The sequence below is a fragment of the Phaenicophaeus curvirostris genome, chromosome 3, assembly GCF_032191515.1.
Source record: "Phaenicophaeus curvirostris isolate KB17595 chromosome 3, BPBGC_Pcur_1.0, whole genome shotgun sequence".
Classification (NCBI taxonomy): domain Eukaryota; kingdom Metazoa; phylum Chordata; class Aves; order Cuculiformes; family Cuculidae; genus Phaenicophaeus; species Phaenicophaeus curvirostris.
In genome coordinates this window covers 7,752,322-7,772,745 of record NC_091394.1, presented here as the reverse complement: position 1 = coordinate 7,772,745, position 20,424 = coordinate 7,752,322, and the positions used below count along the sequence as shown (strand labels likewise).

The 20,424-nt window shown below is 41.5% G+C and overlaps 1 protein-coding gene across 1 annotated transcript in view; it reads left to right on the top strand.

Moving 5' to 3' along the window:
• TMEFF1 (transmembrane protein with EGF like and two follistatin like domains 1) overlaps positions 1 to 20,424 on the top strand; it is a 123,651-nt gene that overhangs the window by 77,998 nt on the left and 25,229 nt on the right. The window contains exons 3-4 of the mRNA XM_069852988.1: positions 269 to 398; positions 7,686 to 7,712. Of these exons, the coding sequence (XP_069709089.1) occupies positions 269 to 398; positions 7,686 to 7,712 (157 nt within the window). The remainder of the gene's footprint in view (positions 1 to 268; positions 399 to 7,685; positions 7,713 to 20,424) is intronic.

The following is a 20,424-nucleotide window of genomic DNA, read 5'->3' as shown; positions in this document are numbered from 1 at the left end:
AGCCATTACTGAGTCCCACTACAGTTATTTTGTTCTTTTAATATTTCCTACTAAAATTCTATGTTCAGCCCATATGGGCTGTTATTTTAGTGATCTCAAAGGAATATATACAGTGATATTGAGAAACTAATATATTTTAAATCTTCCTTTATTGGACAGCATTATAAGTTACTGCTAATAATACATATGTACACAGCTTTATTAATATGCAGTTGAGATTAATCACATGATTTTGCATGACTGAATTACTTCATCATTTCTTTTTCAGTGTCAGACAGACTATATTCCTGTTTGTGGATCAAATGGAGACACTTACCAAAATGAATGCTTCCTCAAGAGAGCTGCTTGCAAACATCAGAAAGAGATAACAGTGGTATCAAGAGGACCTTGTTATTCTGGTATGTAAAACATCACTTTGTGTCACTAATGAATGATGTTATATAGTGAGCTCTTTAGTTTTGCCCTTAGAATGAAATAATGCAGAAACTACAAGTCCTCTTTAGCATTTGAATATAGTTACAGAGAAGAAATCTGATCTGTCTTCTGATATGCCTACAGATTAAAAAATAGACATTAAAAGTGTTATAGAAATACTTTATCTGAGAAAAGAGTTTGTGAATGCTTCTGTTGTATCTGTATAGAGGAGCCTTAATATTCATCAAAAGGCTTACAACAACTTTGGAGCAGACTTCAAATTAGTAATTTCTTTAGGACTCATTTTAGATGTATAGAGTTAGTGTGACGTCCAGCAATTAACACTGATCTTCCTGACTGCCACTCTACGTGTATCCAAGGCATCATCTTTGATTTCACTTTGGGTTGTTACACTGAAGATGTGCATAACTCTCACAAAATCATTGTATCTCACATTTTTAATGGCAATCTCCTTTCTGTCTTTTTACACACTTTAAACACGGGTTTTCCACATGCTTAAAATACATAGGACAGATTTTCAATGTTTTGGTTATTGCAACACGCTCTTGGACACAGAAACTTTAGCCACCAGAGGTCTCTGGGACTTCTGAAGGGACTGAAGGATGATGAGAGCAGACACATGGCTGGCTTTCTCAGAATTAAATTAAATGACTCAGTTGCACAAACACCTTTAGTACATAAATTTTGAGTTGTGGGCCATCACTCATCTTTTGATACAGAATAGTTAGTATACTTTGATGAACATAAGCAATGTTACATCTCTATGACAGCCAGAAGCGTGATTACAGATCAGGTACACACTCCTAGCTAGATTTGTGTTGCCTAGTCCAGTTATTGATGACAATTTAGAGGTAGCAGCCTGGAACTCCCCAATAGCTGCAACATCCTATCTGGAAATCAGAGTGAATATTTGGGCAGTGTACCTAGGCCAGGTTCCTTGCTGCAGCTGTCAGTGCCAGAGCTACCTCATTTAAATGCAGCATGGCTGTGTTTTACACAAGCTGGTCTAATGCCTTTGGCTGCAGCACAGACCTATACTGAGATTTGGAGTTGTTTACCAAGGTCCAAAAAGATCTATGGCTTTGGTCCTAGAACCAAAGTAAACCTGTGTTTTGTGTCCAGCTGAGCTGCATAATTCCAGCATGCCTCAGGCAGATGACTGAATCATCATCTTTCTCAGTCTCCCACCTGTAAATTATCTCCAGACACTTCAGAAATAGAGGGAAAAAAAAATGTTACAATTTTTGAACACTCACATATTCCTGTAAAAACACCCAAGAAGTTTCTCTCCATCACTAAAACAAGATATGAGGATAATGCTTTGGGAACTTGCTACCTTACTAAGGAAAACACATTCTGAAACAAAAAAAAAGTTATTCTTAGCCTCAGGTTGCTGGTAGCTAATTACTGTATTACTCAGCTAGTCCTACATAAAGCCCAGGAACTGCAGCATAATTTTTAGCACTTTGTGTAATAGATCAAGACATGCTGAGACAAAATTGACCAGAAAGTACTAAAAACACATTTCTGAAACAGAGGATGCGATTCAGGCTGTGTACTGCATTTACACTGGCACAATTTAAAGTGCTTTGGTGGGGCTCTACCAGTATGGTTCCTGCTGTTTCCTCAGTGTCTGATGGGCTTTGGCTTATGTGAGAATATTGGATGGCAAAAGCCGGTCTCTGGAGCCTTTCCGTGTCCTGATCACCAAGGAGTCAATATATTTGTACTCTTGATCTGTGACACATATATGCTGAAAATCAAATACCCAAATTAAAAAATCTTCTACAGACTCTCATCTATTTTCACCAAGTGCTTCCAAATTTACTATGAAGATGATGTGCTCTGGTACATGACTGGGATCTAAGTATAGATTCACTCTTTGCCTAACAGAGTTCCATTTTTTCAAAGCAAAGCTTCATCCTGGTGGGACACAAATGAGACAATAGGATGAAATTCCCTATAGTGTTGTAACAAGTGTTTAATATTTAAAGTGTGTCAGACTTCTGAATCTCAAACAAGAATTAAATACTTCCAGTTTGCTAGGGTTTGATACCTTCTGAAGCTACTGCACTTGAACAGACTATACTGAGTAATTTAATCAGACTTGTTTCTTGGCAGGTAACATTTTGATTCATTTTTTTCAGTCATGGGTGATTTAACAGCATAATTTCCTTTGTCCGAGTGCTGTTGGAGTTGCAAGATCATAAAACAGGCAACATTAAAAAAAAAGTCACCCATAAGTGCTTTAGGAATGAACAAATGCAAATAATGACATTAAAAATGGTGTTGTAGAGAAAGATAAGAGAATGTATCGCTGAAGTTTTCAGGACTGCATATACAGGTCTTAACATTGTCAAAGCCAGTTTTTCAGTGAGGAGACATTGGTTGGTTTTGGATTTTTTCAAAATACTGAGTTTACAGAGTTGTTTGTATGCTCATTTACTCCTGACACAAGCTAAGAATGAGGAGGGTCTGTGGGTTCCAGCCAATACATGTATCTCTGTGCTGCAAAATACAAAGAAACCAAGAAAATGAGTGAAATGGAGCTTTAGTGTTCCCTTTGCCTTAATATACTTTTGAGGCATGATGGAACAAATCAAACTATACACAATTTTTGTCTACACCTAACCTAGCCTTTTGCATTTATAAAGAAGCAATCACCCTGTCTTTGACTGGGTGGAGAGGAGAAGGGCTGCAAAGCAAGCTCCTTGCTGTTGGTAATTCCAGTCTTCCACTTGTCCGTGCTCCATGGGGTTATGTTATGAACAAGATCAGAGCATTTTCCCAGCTTTCTCATTTTGTTTTGTATTTCTCACCATTACCAGTTTTCTCCTGCCAAGCTCACAGCGTCTTGCTGCTGACCTGAAACCTTGATCAGTTCATAAGGGGTGACATTACATTGAAATTAATTCATGTTATGCTAATCTCTACCAGTGGCTATCTTGAACTGGCTTGCTAAACAGATTTAAGAAACCAGGAGGAGAGGGCAGTCAGGGTGCTCAGAGCCTTGAGGAGTGTCAACAAGTCCCTTCATTTCTTCTGTGTCCTTTATTGGTGGGTTTATTGTCTTTTATTAAGTGAAATAAAATAAATTAATTCAGAAAATAAGAACTAGACCTTTACAATTAATTTCTAAGAAGGTGTTTTCATGTTAGCCCCCCCACAGAGCCACAATTTTGACTGCTTTCAGATTTATACTGTATACATGTGAAAATGTAACCACACAGTGATGTAATACTTCACATATCGTACTTAAAGATTCTCAGTGTACTGTATATATTTGGAAGGCACAGCCCATTGCTTTTTCTGTTGGCATTTATAAAGTTAAAAAAGCTGTTTGCAGAGCTAGAAACTATCACTATAGCTCTGCTAGATTTACAGAGTGATTCTGTGAAGAGTGGCTTTAACTTAGTGTTCTTCAGTCTGAAGTAATCAGAATTTGCATGCAGAGATTTTTACAGTAGATTTTTTGGGGGAGAGTGGGGGGACGGGGTGGGGACAGAGGCATACAGTGAGGCATTATTAGATGCACACATTGTCCTTAAAGTAAATATAATAAGCTCAGTTTGGTCTTTTTGAGGGAGTTGGGAGGACATTCTAGGCAACTCACTTCTAGATAAGAGAATGTGAAAATAACTCTTTACACTCTTGCAAGAAAGCCGTAAAAAACCTGAAAATCTGCTCTAAAAACATGCATTCAATCTGAGAGCTGACCAAGACTCTTACTTCCAGATTCAGTGCAGTGTGGGAGCCTTTCTGTCCAGCCTGGAAGAGGGGTTTGCAGCAGCACAGCATCACCTTTCTGTCATTAGGAAATATTATTAGGAAATAATATTATTAGGAAATAATATTAGGAAATATTATTAGGAAAGTCATGGAGCAGGTGATCTTGAGTGCTATCATGAAGCACATGCAAGAGAACCGGGTGATCAGACCCAGTCAACACGGGTTCACACAAGGCAGGTCTTGCCAAACTAACCTGATCGCCTTCTAGGACAAAGTGACTCGGCTGCTGGATGAGGGAAAAGCTGTGGATGTGGTCTTCCTTGTTATTCTATGATTCTATGATTTTGAAAGCAAAGAAGGCATACCCAGACATACCCCATCAACACATGCCAGAATTTAATACCCTGTACTATTGGGGTTTGGGTGTTTTTTTTTTTATTGCATGGTTTAATTAAGTAGGAAATAGTAACCAGGATGATACGATAGCATATGTCTCTCCCCTGAAGATGTCAAGGCAAGTGGACATTGCCTACACACAGCCTGGCAAGGCAGAGGTTAAGAGTCTATCTCCAGCAGCCACAGGCCTTGCAGCTGCTGGCAATTAGGCTTGTCAGCATTCCTCCCCAAAAGCTCCTGCTGGCATATCAAAATCAAGGGTAATTGCTAGCAGGCAGCCCCCCTCCTGGAGGGTGGGGATATAAACCCAGCAGGAGGAGGTCTGAGCTGTTGCTGCTGGGAGCGTGGGGTGGCTGAGCTGGCACAGCTCTTTCAGAAGCTGCTTTTGCGCAGCGTGGGGAACTCTGCTGTGCTGCCAGCAGTGGGAAGTGGGAGCTTGCTTTGGTCTTTGCTCGGGCTTCAAGTGGACTGTGATGATTTTGGATCTTTTCCAAAACTCTGGCCATCGCGCTGCTGTTGGGAGATTTTGGGGTCTGTGCTGCTGCTGCTGCAGGTGCTGATGGAGAATTGCTCCGTGCTGAGGAAGGAGTGAAGGCTAAAAGTTCTCACTGAGTAGTACAATGGTTAGTACAGTCATTGCTATGTCTAGTGCCAACTGTAGATCAGGATGGTCTCGTTTGGTACCAAGTTCTTAGTAACTTTAGCCAGTCTTTAGCCAGAGTCACTATTGTGCACCTGGGGTTAAGCTGCGGAAAGCTTGCCCTGGCTCACCTGCAGAAGGCTGCTTTGTTAGCTCTGTTATCTGGGAGATCCAGCCAGAATACAGCTAACTAATAGGAAACTACGACTTGAGATTGCAGCTGCTCTCTCTGTCTTCCTGTTCTGTTTTGTATGATGACAAACTGAAGATAATTGAATAAAAGTCAAGGTTGCTTAAGACTTCTTCAGTGAAGCTTCTGGAGTGGTGGTGTGGGGAAGACCAATTTCTGCTTGACACGAAAGTGGCACATACTGTACTAAAACTACTCCAGCTGTATTGCAAAAGCTTTAGGGAGAAATCCAGGACTTGAGTATAAAAAGTATAATAACTCTTGGGTGTCAAAGTTCAGATTCTGGAAATCCTTTCCCAGCTGTCAGGGAAGCCTTGCAATACCTAAATTTTACAAATACATAATTTTTTTTTTGCGTTGTTTCCTGGAGAATGGTATATACAGTTTTACCTGCATCGTGTCAAGAGGTGTTCTGTTCTGCCTGTGACTGAATGGCTGCCTGTTTCTTGCATAAAAACCTAAGTAAGGTTCAGTGCTTTGGTGTTTCTTTGCTTGCCCTCTCTGTGAGCAGGATCTGATAGGTTGTCCTCCTGTTTGTACTTAGCAGCCTGGAGCTGTTGATCTAAATAGGGGTGAGATGGGTTCCATTTTCATGCTAGTTTGAATTAAAAGCAGTCCCCCCTAAATGGGAGAGGCTGCAGGCTCTTTTGGATTTGGAAGGTGTGTCTTCTACCTCAGCACCGAAGCAGACCCATGGTACAGAAGTAGATCCTGTTCAGAGACAACAACAAAAAAAAAGTTCTGACTGTAGCTTACTGCTTACAGCATTCAGATGCTGTGTCTTTTCCAAATGTGTGTTTTATCCAGAAATTCCTTCATGGATAAATTATTAATGAAGCAGTACTGTGTTAGTGACTCAATAGTGAGATTTTATATGGCATTGTCTGCTTTTTTCAGTAAATTGGGTCACTATCAATGAAACAAGAGACCTTCTGATTTTGTGTTTATTTATGTAAGGTAATAAGTTCGGTCTGTTAGGTATGGAATGGTGGTATATGAGGAAAGAAAAGAAAATTTAAGCAGAGAAAAAAAACCCTCTCTATTCCTGATACTCCATGTGACAGAAGATTATTTTTAATATGTGAAGTGACCCAGTAACGTGGATTTTCACACTTTCATCCACACACTAGAGGGATTTATTCTTAGAAATATAACTGCTTAAAGAAAAAGGGCAAGGGGGGATGGGAACTGAGCAAATGGAGGGTTTGGTTTTTCCTCTGGTGTGAACAATGAGCTCATACATGGAAGTAAGTAACCCTGCTCTGCTCTCTGTCTGATCTCCTTCTTCTTTCAGATTTGTGGAAATAAATTCAGCTGCCTTCTTCATTACCAAAGAAGGCATGAAAGGAGAGGTGTGGGACAAGCAGAGTGTGTGCTCTACTCATCTCCTCATCTTCCAGAGGAGCAGAGCTAAGGGGATAGGGAGCAATTCATTGGCAGTAATTGCCATCCCATCCTTTCCTCTCCACCTCCTTTGGTGGAAAGACCAAGGGAGGTTTGTGACTCGGAGAATGTATTTAAGGGCTTGTCTTTATTGCTGTGCTAGCTGAAAACACTTAGCAGAGCGCTGCCCAGTGGGATGCACGTCCCTGTACAAAATCCCTAGCCAGCTTCATAGTGTTCTGAAATGGAGTTAGTTGGTCTGGGGTGGTGCAGAAGCTCAGGTCATGTTGAGAGTTGAACTGCTAATGCAAAGAGGATGGAGCCACAAGCTGTCACTCATTAGATGCTAATCCAGTTGGTCTAATGTGAATGAAATTACTATGCCATTAGAGCATCCTTTAGTGAAGTGATTGACTCCACTGAGAGGAGCTGTTTTGTAGTCAGATGACTTAAACCAACTTTACTTTGAGGACCAGTTATCTTCTGGAGGTACTTTTGCAGTCTGATGATTTATATGTTACTCCCTTCACATACTGCTCCCAGGGCCGGAGAGTAAAAAAAATAAATTCTCCAAAAATCTTACTCTGTACTCTTTGTCTGTTTGAGTTTAAAAAATTTTTATCTCCAACAACTGAAAAAAAGGCTAAGAAAGCAATTTAGCTTTCAGTACTGAATGATGCTCTTCCTTGAGTACCAAATATCTTGACAGGGAAGAGGGAGAGTAGGGCATGGTAAACATAAACAAACTATACTAAAGGGTGCTAGACTTTGTGGGATGTCTGTTTTTACACCTGGCTCATGAAACCTAACACCTGTGTAAGGTTTTACAGTGATAAGTTCCTGAATAGCTGCTCCTAGAGCAATATTTTCATTTGCTTTCTTTTTTATCCTCTCCCTCTGCTTCTTTTTCAGATAATGGCTCTGGGTCAGGAGAAGGAGGTGAGTACTGAACTCCAGTTGCACTTGCTTTTGGTCTTTGTTACGATATGTGTGTTGGTTTCGTGTATGTTTCTGTACACCACATGAATTAAGGAAAAATTATGGCAACTTAAAAATAAGCTTTAATGTTGCAGTGTCTTGAGAAGAGTGTTTGTATAGGAATAGGTTGTAGTGTGCATTTGACTAATGTTGTTCTTTCAGATTTTTCATTTGTTGCCAGTAATCTACTGTAATGTTTAGATCCCTGTTCCACCTGTATTTTGCTCCTGGAGACATCTGTTCACAATAAATTTCTTACCCCCCCTCTTTTTTTTGGTATTTTACAGTCTATAACATCTAGTTATTACTTTATCCTCGGTCAAACCTGTTGCCTAAAATATATAATGATTACAGTATATCTTTTTTTACCAAATGTTTTACATGTTTCTGTTCAAAGTTGTATGTTCAAAGAGGGGATGTAGCACAGCTAGGAAGAGAAGTGGCTCTATCTCTGAACACATCTTGATCTTCTTCCAAGCATTAAAAAAAATGTATATTAATTCTGTCTTTGGTACTACTAGCAAGGATACATACAGAATGAAAAATGTGGGATATAGGTAGATACAGACACACGAAAACTCACTTTGCTTTTACGTTTTGCTTGTGTTAAACTGTTGCAGTTCATACTGATGGGATTGAGTTTTGAAATATCAGAAACCTTTTATAGCTACATGGAAAGGTGCTTTTGTGGAAAACGATCAATGGCATTACTGTGTTGCTGAACACAACAGCTAATTTTCCAAAAATCAGGAGCTAGCTTCTTATTTCCTGTATTGAGTGAAAGGAAGGCATTTCCCTCCCCTTTAAATAAGATGTTATCAGTAAATTCCTGGGCTGCTTCTAGCACATGGCCATTCTCACCTTTGTTTCCTTTGACAGCTATGTCTGAGGCAACAATTTTCTCCTCAAACACAGCCTCTTGTTAACTTCACTGGTGACTTTTTTCTGAAGCTCTTCCTGAGATTGCTCTTTCTCCAGAAGCTCTGTTTGCTTATCCTTCCCCCTTTGTTACCCAGCCTGTTATTCCACTACAGCTGCTCCCTGCAAGCTGTGCGGTGCTTGCCTTGGTACTGCTTTGCACTTATAATAGGAGACAGATTACAACATTTTAGTCCATGTCTGACTTTTATTTGTAGCAGTTTTATAAATGTTTGAATCCGTATTTCCCAATCGACTACAAAAATCTCCATTAAAGTCCCTTGTAAATGTTACTGTGTTGGTCTGGAAGAGATTGGGAGCTGGCTGACAGATATGGATTCTCTAGGTAATTGTATGAATGCTTTGTAGAAATGTAGGACAGAACATGCTGCATTTTGTTGGTTAGGCTGCTCACTGAAGTGAAGGATTCAAGTTCAAATGTACCGGTAGCTTGATTTGGGTCAGGAGACTGAACCAGGTCCACCATCTCTTGATACAAGAAGTCAAAAATGGTCTCCCCTTGGTCACTGCTGTTTCTGTTGCTGGAAGTATCCCTTGAGCCTGGGACAGAGGGAGCAGGAGGAAGATGACAGCCTGGAGATTGGGAGAATGCATGCTGTAGAAAGGCTTTGTTGTCTGAGACTCAGCGTGACAGTGAGTTTTAATTATTTATGCAAAATAGAATGCTGTTGGCTGAGGAGATTTGCTGGTCTCTTTGCATTGCATTGTTTTGGGAGGTGGAACATAGAGGTTCAGTCCACTTCGGGCAGAAAGAATTGAATCTGGGTCCTTTGGTCCCGGATGAATATCTGCACTCCCAAGAAATTGAATAAAGAAGGGGACAACGTACCCACTACCTCCTCCAGCAGATTTGTGACAATAGTCCTTTTTTTATTTGGCTTTCTTCAGAGTGCCTTTCACCAGCTGAAGTGTTCCCACTTCTGTTCAGTATGAATACAGTTGGGTTCACTTCTTAATTTTAAATAGAAAAAAATATTTTAAGGAACCAGAAATTGAAAATCCTACTCGGCACTTTTCCTTGTTTTGGTGATGCTTAGGGTATTTGTGACACACTGAATTAGTACTGTACCTGACCACTTTCTCACTAAACTGGGTGTTCGGTAATACTTTCGCAGAGCAATTGGCTAGTCCTCAGCATTTTGAGTCATTTTCTATGCCTGAAAGCAATCCTTCAAAGGATGGAATCCACTGCTGCTTTGATTATTGAACACTGCTCTGGCCAAAAACTCAAGAATATTTTTGTACTCGCAATATTTTTGTATCTGGAATTGTTTTTGTTCTGGTATTCAAGTAACTGTTAAAGTGTTACAAGGAGACATTAAAAACATCAAAGATGCACTGCAAGCAAAGAGAATTTAGAATTAAAACCAAACTTCTAAGAGTGCTCAACCTATTGAGGGTGGAGATGCATTGCTCAGGATCCAGACAAGGAGAAAGAGCAGGAACCCTGGCACAGGGTCACCTGCAGGGCAGGTGTGCTCCATGGTGCATGTCGCAGTCCTGCCTCCCTCGTTATTCTAGCTATGGAACTGACTGGAGGACAGCACAGCTCTTTCCTAGCCCAGCCTTCTCCATTTTCTTCCCAAGGAAGGCTGGACATGCTGAGATATAATAACCACCCAGGCCTGATGTTTTAATCTCATAAAGGTGCACAAATAGAACCAAGTTGCATGGGGAGCTTCTGTATCCTGTGGGTTAGGTACAACTGCTGCTTCTAAGTAGAAGGAGGCAGTAATTGAAGTGGAATAACACAAGGATAAGTGACAGAAAGCCAGTGGTAGAGCAGACTTGCTAGCTCGGATTTACATTGCTAAATGCTAATCACAGAATCTGTTTGCTATGTTTCTTAAACACACAATTAGTGTGATTGTGTGTGCACCACTGATCCTTGCACATAGAGAATGGATGGGTGCAGCTGCTTGTGTACGTTCAGAAAGCATTGCGATTGCTGTGCAGATGTACTGTTTGCTGGTAGATTTCTAGCTGTGGAAGAAAGTACTGGGAGAGCATCCGAGTTCTACACTTCAGTTCCTATAGCTCTGCCTACGACAGTCTTCACTGCTGAAATTAGCTGCTTGTCTTGCGTGCAGCAGCTGAGATTTGTGCTAGTGGTTCACACTGTTCTCTTTCACTTTCGAGACACAGAACAAGCTCATTAATGATTCTGAAACTTGACTTGATGAAATGCAGATGACTTGATACAGATTTTACCTCCTACTCTTAAAGTGTATGTTAAATGCATTCACTTTTATATACAAAAAAAAAAGTAGATTTAAAACCGATTAAAAAAAAACCCCAAAAATCCTCTCCTTCAAAGACTATTTCAGACAATGTATTGCCTTAGAAATTGTCACATGCAACAAAAATAAAGACTGTGAAACTACTGATCAAGGTGCTCTCCCAAATCATATCTTACGAAGATACTAGATTTTAGGAAAAAAAGAGTGCAGGATTATTTTCAGTGCGCCTAATTGAGATGGAGTGTAATTTTTAAAGGTGACACAATTGTCTAGCTGCCCTCTGACAATCTGGATCATCGATTTCCATTTTTTATGTTCTGACAGCACAGTATTAATAAAGACTAATAAATTACTCATTTTGCTCATTTCAGAAGTCTGAACCTTCAATTGGGATAATAAAAATTAGACTCATGAAACCAAACTGTTGATCATTTGTGGAAATTGGTATCCTGAAGCCACTTTTAAGAAGAGTATGGATTTTTAATTCAGAATTTAGAGGGATTTCAGAAACCTCATTACTCTACCATTATGTTCCACCCCTATGGAAGGCAATGTCAGAGAGCAGGGACTCAGACTGAAGAGAGTTGCCTGGTTGAGGTCACTAGAAGATGGTGGGATGCTTTAGATTTGCATTTAAAACACAGACTTTTCTCTGTGATCTCTTATGAATTGTTCTGCAGCTTTCCTGTTCTGAAGGATACAGTCATAAAACCAGCTCATGATCCACTTTGTTAAAATGGTATTTTGTTAGAGTTTGAGCCTGAACTAATGAAAAAGAACTTACAGGCTCAGATTCATGTTCCTATCTGCCAGTTATAAACTGCTGTGCTGTTTAGCCTGCTGGATATAATTCCATAGCTGGTAGATCAAGGCATAAAAAATGGTCCTCAAGTTGTCATGTATACCTAAAAGAGGTAGATTTCTAGCTGGTGTGGAACTTTTTTCTTTTTTGTAAAAAGAATTTAAGATTTTTTATTTCTAGTGGACCCTGTCATATTTTTCCTGTGAAAAGAACTGTGTCAACCCAATGAAATAGTTTCAGGAAGGTTAATTTTGTTAGGTTTATATGAATGTGACTAAAGATGAGGTTTTACAACATTTTCTTCAAGGTACTTTTTAAATAGGGTTGGGTTTTTTCCTCAAGTTTACAGCTAAGTGCTAGCCAAGAAGGTCTAAACAGAAGCAGTCATCTTGGTGATCTTGCCCTCTTTTGCACTCCTAGTCAGGTAGAAGCCCTATCATTTAGCTAAACTGGCCTCCAAGTTCAGCAGATTTCAGACCTTACTGTCCTTGTTGATATTTTAAAAAAGGTCCTAGCAAGACATTGCCCAGCTTGCTGAAAGGGCAAATGGAGCCACTGGTCTAAATTCTAATTGGATTTACTATCAGATCCTATGTTAGTAGAAGCAATTTTGACCCATTTCAGTTGGGAATACAGGCTCTTAAAGGAACCTTTGAAGAAGCTGATTCCTTCTTTTGTGTCAAAGGTACTGGTGACGTAGGTGATTTGTTTTCATCTGACAGGAGAGCTTATTTATAAGGCTTATTTTTTGGTAGTACTTTCCATCTTGCATTCAGGCATAGTGCAATAACTTCTGAAGGAGAACTGTATTTCTTCTGAGCTCCCAGGTCCCATCGTTGGTAAATGAGCACTTCTGAGCTATTCTTCCCATGTCCATCCAAGTAAAAGCCTTTTTCCTCTCACTTTACTTTCTTTACTTTCTCTGTATGATACTGCCAGCAAATGGCAGCTGTGATATTGACTTTGTGATATGCTTAGACCTTTTCAAGAATGTGTTGAAAACCATCAGCATGTGTTATGTATTCCATCAAAGAATTAACAAATGGTAATGACTTTTCAAGCCAGCTTCTCAGAGGCATAATCGGTGTCCTAGAAGAGGCAGGTACTGTGCTCTAGTAATCAGCTGACAAGGGTAAGAATTCTAAGTGCCCTAGAATGTCCATAACATTATTTTTTCATTCTTTTTGTTCAGCATTTATCTGTGTGCCTAAGCAAAATGCACTTTTGATATCAAAAAAGATGTAAGGATAGTTAGACAGATGGCACCAAATAATTTCAGGCTTTTAAGCGAAGGAAATAACATGCTTGCCATACATATAGCTTTGTTAATTATTATTAAAATAATTTGTTTTGAATTTCTAATCCCTCTGAAATTTAATAGCTGAAGTATCTTGTGATGAAAGTCTAGCAGATTGCATTTAGTAATTAATAAATTGATATACAGTATGTGCTTTTTAGCAGGCTGCCATCTGTTCTTTCCCCTCACTGGGGACAACACTTATCCAATAATTGTCACACAGTCAGGGTGGTATAAACAGACATAATTTAGAATGTTGTATGTTTTTTATTTTAATTTGTAATAATGCTACTTATTTGTTTTAATGTATTTTAATGTGGCTGCAGAAACTTGATGATGATTAGCGCCTTGGATAGGAGGTGACATCCCATCTTTTAGCATATTTCTATAACGATGTGTGACTTAAAAAGATTTAAGTGCTGATTCCATCACATAGCTTGTCACCGAGTGTCACTTCAGCTTCAAAAAGCCCTATTTATTTCTGTTGAGATCGTACTCCCTGTAGGTTAAATTAACACTAGACTAAAACTTGTCAAGAATTATTGTGTTTTCATCAAAAGTTCAGTGAGATCGAGGCAAAGGGCCTGAATTTTCAGGATTTCTGTCAGGGAAAGCTTAGGGCAGGGTTTTCAAGTTTGTTCAGAAGAATGCTGGAGCCAAGGGCATGGAAGGACAGATTCCCCTTTCCTCTTGTGCAGGGTGACAGGGAGCAAAGAGCAAGTTCATCCTATGCTGCCTGAATAGAGCTTGCAGAATGGCATTTTGTGTGTTCATGGAATAGTGGGACACCACCCTTGGCCTCTGGTGACTTTCCTGTCCTTTCCATTTTCCACCATCATCTACTCATGTAATTTCCCTGATGGTTACTCTGAAGGCATTGCGTCTTCCTTTGGAGAGAAAGGAGTTAGCTGATTTTGAAGCAAGACAGTGGAATGAACAGGTATTCGAGTTCTCCAGCCAGAGAGTGCTGCAGGGTAAAACCTGACCCAGCTCTTGCGGTGTGCCAGCTTTCTCTACCATTATCCATGGTGTCATATACATAGAAGCTAAATAGAAGTTATAGCATATAAAATTCCTAACACATAACAAGGGCAGTGTGGTGCTATGGGCACTCTGGAGCTACCTACTCCAGTTACCAGGCAATTGGGAATGAACTCTGTTCCTTCTAAGAGGGCTGAAGGCTCGGCAGCTCAGCTGAAGTGCATTTACACCAATGCACACAGCATGGGGAATAAGAAGGAAGAGCTGGAAGCTGTCGTAGGGCAAGGAGCCTATGATGTCGTTGCCATCATGGAAACGTGGTTGGACAACTCATATAACTGGAGTGCAGCTATGGTGGGGTACAAACTCTTCAGGCGGGATAGGAAGGGTAGGAGAGGAGGTGGGGTAGCCTTCTATGTAAGGGGGGACTTGAACACTGTTGAGATGGATTGTGGCGATCAGGAGGTTGAGTGCCTGTGGGTTAAAATCAGAGGAGCCCACCAGAAGGTAGATTTTGTGATGGGAGTCTGTTACAGACCACCCAGCCAAGGAGAAGCAGCTGATGAGCTCTTCTATAAACAGCTGGGGTTAATCTCTAGATCAATGCCTCTTGTTCTTGTGGGAAACTTCAATCTTCCTGATATCTGCTGGAAATACAACACAGCAGAAAGGAAGCAGTCTAGGAGGTTCCTGGAGTGTGTGGAAGACAACTTCCTTGCACAGCTGGTGAATGAACCAACAAGGGAAGGTGCCCTCCTGGACCTGCTGTTTGTGAACAGAGAAGGCCTTGTGGGGGATGTGGCAGTAGGTGGATGCTTAGGACAAAGCGATCATGAGATGATAGGGTTTTCTGTTCTAGGTGGAGAGGGTGGTTAGCAGGACAGTAGCATTAAATTTCCAGAGGGCAGACTTTGAACTCTTCAGAAGGCTGGTTGGCAAAGTCTCATGGGAGACAGTACTTAAGGGCAAGGGAGCCATGAGGGCTGGGAGCTCTTCAAAAAGGAAATCCTAGCAGCTCAGGAGAAAGCCATCCCCATGTTCTGGAAAAAAAGGCAGCAGGGGAGAAAACCAGCTTGGTTGAACAGAGAGATCTTGAGGGATATCAAGAAGAAGAGAAATGTTTATGGGCTCTGGAAGAAGGGACAGGCCTCTTGGGTGGACTACAGGAGGGAAGTGAGATTGTGTAGAGAAAAAATCAGAAGGGCTAAGGCTCACCTAGAAATCAGATTGGCAAAGTCTGTGAAAGATAACAAAAAATCTTTGTATAAATATATAAATAATCAAAGGAGGACTAGGAAGACCATACAGTCCCTATTGGATGCAGAAGGCACAACAGTGACAGGGGATGAGGAAAAGGCTGAGATACTTAATGCCTTCTTTGCCTCAGTCTTTAGTTGTAAAGAAAGTCGTTCCGTCTGTGTACAAACCCAGGAGCTAGAGGAGCAAAATGAGGCTCCCATGATCCAAGAGGAGGTGGTCAGTGCCTTGCTGGCCTTACTAGACACCCACAAGTCTATGGGGCCGGATGGGATTCATCCAAGGGTATTGAAGGAGCTGGCGGATGTGCTGGCCGAACCCCTTTCCATCATCTTCCAACAGTCCTGGAAGACTGGGGAAGTCCCACTGGACTGGAGGCTGGCTGATGTCGTGCCCATCTACAAGAAGGGTCGCAGGGAGGATCCAGGGAACTACAGGCCTGTCAGTCTGACCTCAGTGCCAGGGAAAGTCATGGAACAGGTGATCTTGAGTGCTATCATGAAGCACATGGAAGAGAACCAGGTGATCAGGCCCAGTCAACATGGGTTCACAAAAGGCAGGTCTTGTCAGACTAACCTGATCGCCTTCTATGACAAAGTGACTCGGCTGCTGGATGAGGGAAAGGCTGTGGATGGATCTTCCTGGACTTCAGTAAAGCCTTTGACAGTTTCTCACAGCATTCTGCTTCAGAAACTGTCAGCCTCTGGCCTGGACAGGCGCACACTCTCCTGGGTGGAAAACTGGTTGGCTGGAGGGCCCAGAGAGTGGTGGGAAATGGTGTGAAATCCAGCTGGAGGCCAGTGACAAGTGGTGTCCCCAGGGCTCAGTGCTGGGTCCAGCCCTGTTCAATGTCTTTATCAATGACCTGGATGAAAGCATCGAGTACACCCTCAGCAAGTTTGCGGACGACACTTAGCTGAGTGGAAGCGTGAATCTGCTGGAGGGTCAGGAGGCTCCAAAGGGATCTGAACAGGCTGGACCGCTGGGCTGAGACCAATGGGATGAGGTTTAACAAGGCCAAATGCCGGGTCCTGCACTTGGGGCACAACAACCCTGTGCAGCTACAGACTAGGAGAAGTCTGTCTAGAAAGCTGCCTGGAGGAGAGGGACCTGGGGGTGTTGGTTGACAGCGACTGAACATGAGCCAGCAGTGGCCCAGGTGGCCAAGAAGGCCAATGGCATCTTGGCTTGTATCAGAAACGGTGTGACCAGCAGGTCCAGGGAGGTTCTTCTCCCTCTGTACTTGGCACTGGTGAGACCGCTCCTCGAATCCTGTGTTCAGTTCTGGGCCCCTCACCACAAGAAGGATGTTGAGGCTCTGGAGCGAGTCCAGAGAAGAGCAACAAAGCTGGTGAGGGGGCTGGAGAACAGGCCTTATGAGGAACGGCTGAGAGAGCTGGGGGTGTTTAGCCTGGAGAAGAGGAGGCTGAGGGGAGACCTTGTTGCTCTCTACAACTACCTGAAAGGAGGTTGTGGAGAGGAGGGAGCTGGGCTCTTCTCCCAAGTGACAGGGGACAGGACAAGAGGGAATGGCCTCAAGCTCCGCCAGAGGAGGTTTAGGCTGGACGTTAGGAAAAAATTTTTCACAGAAAGGGTCATTGGGCACTGGCAGAGGCTGCCCAGGGAGGGGGTTCAGTCACCTTCCCTGGAGGTGTTTAAGGGACGGGTGGATGAGGTGCTGAGGGCCATGGTTTAGTGTTTGATAGGAATGGTTGGACTCGACGATCTGGTGGGTCTCTTCCAACCTGGTGATTCTATGATTCTAAGGGCAGTGTGGTGGGGAATCTTACAGTGTGTGTCCTCAAGTCCTTTGTTGAAAAACATGCACATTACCATTATCACAACAATTGGAGAAACATATTGCATTGGCTGGGTTGTGATTACTGCATCAACCTTCAAATTCCCCACCTCCAGGCACCTTAGTCCTTGATAGACCAGGCATCCTTGTGTTAAACTTGTAACGCTCACGTCTTTTTCAGGACAGTGCTTGCCAAGATTTTGCTATAGCTAGGAGAAGCTGTATTTATTGTAGAATCATAGAATTATTATAAAATCATAGAAGCTATAGCACTTGTTTTGAATACATGAGTATACTTACTGACAAAAGAGCAAGCTTATGGCTTTTTTTTTTTTTTTTACAGAGGCAATCTCCATTTTAACTAAGTCTGTCATTAAAGTTGCCCTAAAAATTAGTGAAGGAGAGGCTAACTCACTAAACTGTTGAGCCTGTAATGTGTGATGCTGTGGAGTGTGGAATTTTGGGAGGAGTTTCCAGTGCTAGCTGTGCTGAGGGAATCACAGTCTAATCACAGGGGCTTTCTTCTGTACTTCAGGGTGCTGAAGGGGACTTGCTGTGGCCCTTCCTATTTTTCCATATTCTTTTTGAGATTAGATGCTCCCATGGGATAGCACGTCAGTAAAACTCACTGTACTCACAACACACATAGAAATCAGTTTTCAGAGAGGCTTTCCCACACAAGGGGATATTTATTCCATGCATACGTGGCTTCTGAGTAATTGCAGCTCTCTGTAAGTTCCTCTGCTTCACTGGTAACAGTGATAAATAGATCCACACAGCAGAGCTCTCTTTCCAGGCCATGCCTTGGGGCAGACCAGACTTCACCTTGATATGCTTCAGACCCTATTGAAAGCCTTCAGCAGGACCCCAGCCATATTTCCATTGCAGGAATACACAAATTAGTTGTGGAGGGAAGAAATTTACTGCTCACGAATTCCTGTAGCGCCGCTGTCTATTTGCAGATTCCTACCTTGCAGCTCCTAAGATAAAACTGACCATCTTCTGCAGAGGAATAATGACTTGAGGAGGAGTGTTGGGGAGCACTGCAGCTCAGAGAGATAGCCAGGAGTCACAGATCCCATCCTTGTGCCTCATTTCTTTTGAAGGACAGAGCATTAATGATGTGCTGCCCTGAAAAAAACAAAGGAAGCTGAAAAGAGAGGGGAAAATGAGCTTTCACTCAACATGAAATTAAGACGTCAAAGACAGAATTAATCAAGATACCAATGAATGTGAGGAGCGAAATTCTGTAATCATCTATACATCAACATTAGAAACTTGCATAATAAACAAGAGGAGTTACATTGCTCATTTAGGAACATATTTTGACCTAATTGATACTGCTGAAACCTGCTGGGAAGATCTGATTGACTGGAATATTAAAATTAATGGCTGTAACCTATTTAGGAGCAATCAAATGTGGGAGAGAAAGGAGAAGGGAGGGACAATCTGTCAAGGGATGCGTTGCCTGTTTGGGGACATTTGCATCAGAAATTTAGGCTCTCAAATATTAATGTGTTAACTTATTTTAATAGCACACAAGTGGGGCGCTGAAAATGTCTGTTACTAATTCAGGCTGGAAACCGGTATTTATCTATTCTGTACTGGTGGGGAAAGCTGTATTTTCTTAAAGGACTTCAATCTAAATTATATGCAGTGTCTCATGCTGCTAGTACCAAAACATCATGTTGCTAGTACTGAAAGAAGCTTCTAAAAGTTGTAGTTGACTTGCCTAGCTTGGCAATGTTTCATTCATCTCTATTACACCTCATCCTGACAGGTGTAAATTATTAAAACCTGAGGTGCGGGTGTTCTTAACTTGCATGCATTTATTATGTGTGAGCAAAATAAAGTACAGATAAATAATTCCATATACATGAGGTCCAGCAAGTTCTGATCAAGAAAAAAGGCCACATTTTTTTCTAAACCAAATCCAACTTTAAGAGGTAGAGAAATCAACTAGAAGTAGGGGTGGAAGGGGAGAGAGAATTTTACACTGAATGGTGTATAGAAACAATGAGTGAGTGGTTGTAGATGACTGTTCACGAAAATGAGAATGTGTCAGGGTGTTCTCAGGGAGCAGCATTGATGCTCGTGAGGAAAGGGGGTGGGGGGTGTGTGTGTCTGTGTTGCTTCTTTAACTCCATTACAAAATTGATATGCTAACAGTACAGCAAAAGTGCTCTGTAAAGCAGTCTGGTTGTATTTGTAGTCAAGTCAGATAGTATATAGAGGATATGATGAAATGTTTTCCACGCTAGAAGTACTGCAGAGTGATATTAAGCAACAAATGTTGAAGACGGGTGTTTTGTAACCAGCAGATCTGGCTGGTTTGCACCTGAAAGGTTTAAAACTGGGCGGTACAAATATTTTGAGAAAAGATGAATGTGATGATCAAGGAGGGTACAGTCTCTCATTCTGGTGCACATCAGAAGCAGAGCCCTGGAATAGATGCTGGAAGAGTGAACTGAGTATAGGATTAAGGCGGGGGGGTCTGGAATATTTAATGCCAATCATTGTTGCATGTTTTAAATGAAATATATCACAGACGGTATTTGACTACGGTGACAACTCTTCTGTTATTGTGTGTCCAGCTTTTGTACCTGTAACTCTGGAGTGTGTTAACATACTGGGGAAGGGCATCAAATGTCATAAGAAGAGCAGAAGAAGTAGAAATACCATGAATGAAAGCCATGAGCAGTGCCGTTTGTTTTAACTTATTCAAACTGTAGGGGATCATCTTACCATGGAAAAGTGAAATTTGACACTACTAGAGGACACTTTAGAATGCCAAACACAGGCATAGGAATGTGATATCCAGAAAGAAGGAAAAATCAAATAAAATATGCATTTGTAAAGATTAAAGCAAATGACCTCTACTGCAACTTAGTAAGAGTGGTGATAGAAGTTCTACCGTGGGAGTTTTGTAATAAAGTTTGACATGTATTAATTTTTGAAAAATGTACAGCATGATTTAAACAGAAGTTAATTTGAGAGCCTTACCTGCACTGTTCTTCGTGGAAGCGCAGCCCCCGCAGGTTGTAGGGAGAGATTCCCTTCAGCCAAGGTCCAGGAAAATTAGGAAGGATTCTTGTGGATTTTTTTCCTGTTTACATTTAAAGAGTATAACGGCAGCTGTTTAATTAGTGGGTTTTGATTTACTGTTGCTACAGCACATAAAGCTGCTATGAGGAAGAGAATCACTTTGATCTCTGTACATCTAACAGCCTTGTGTAGTCAGCCGTACACTACTACGATGCTGCAATATGTTAAATGGTTTTCAACTCCCTGTGCAGATTTCTGTAGTTCTTTTACTTCTTTTCAAACATCTAGCTCCGCTTTACCACTTTGTTCAAATA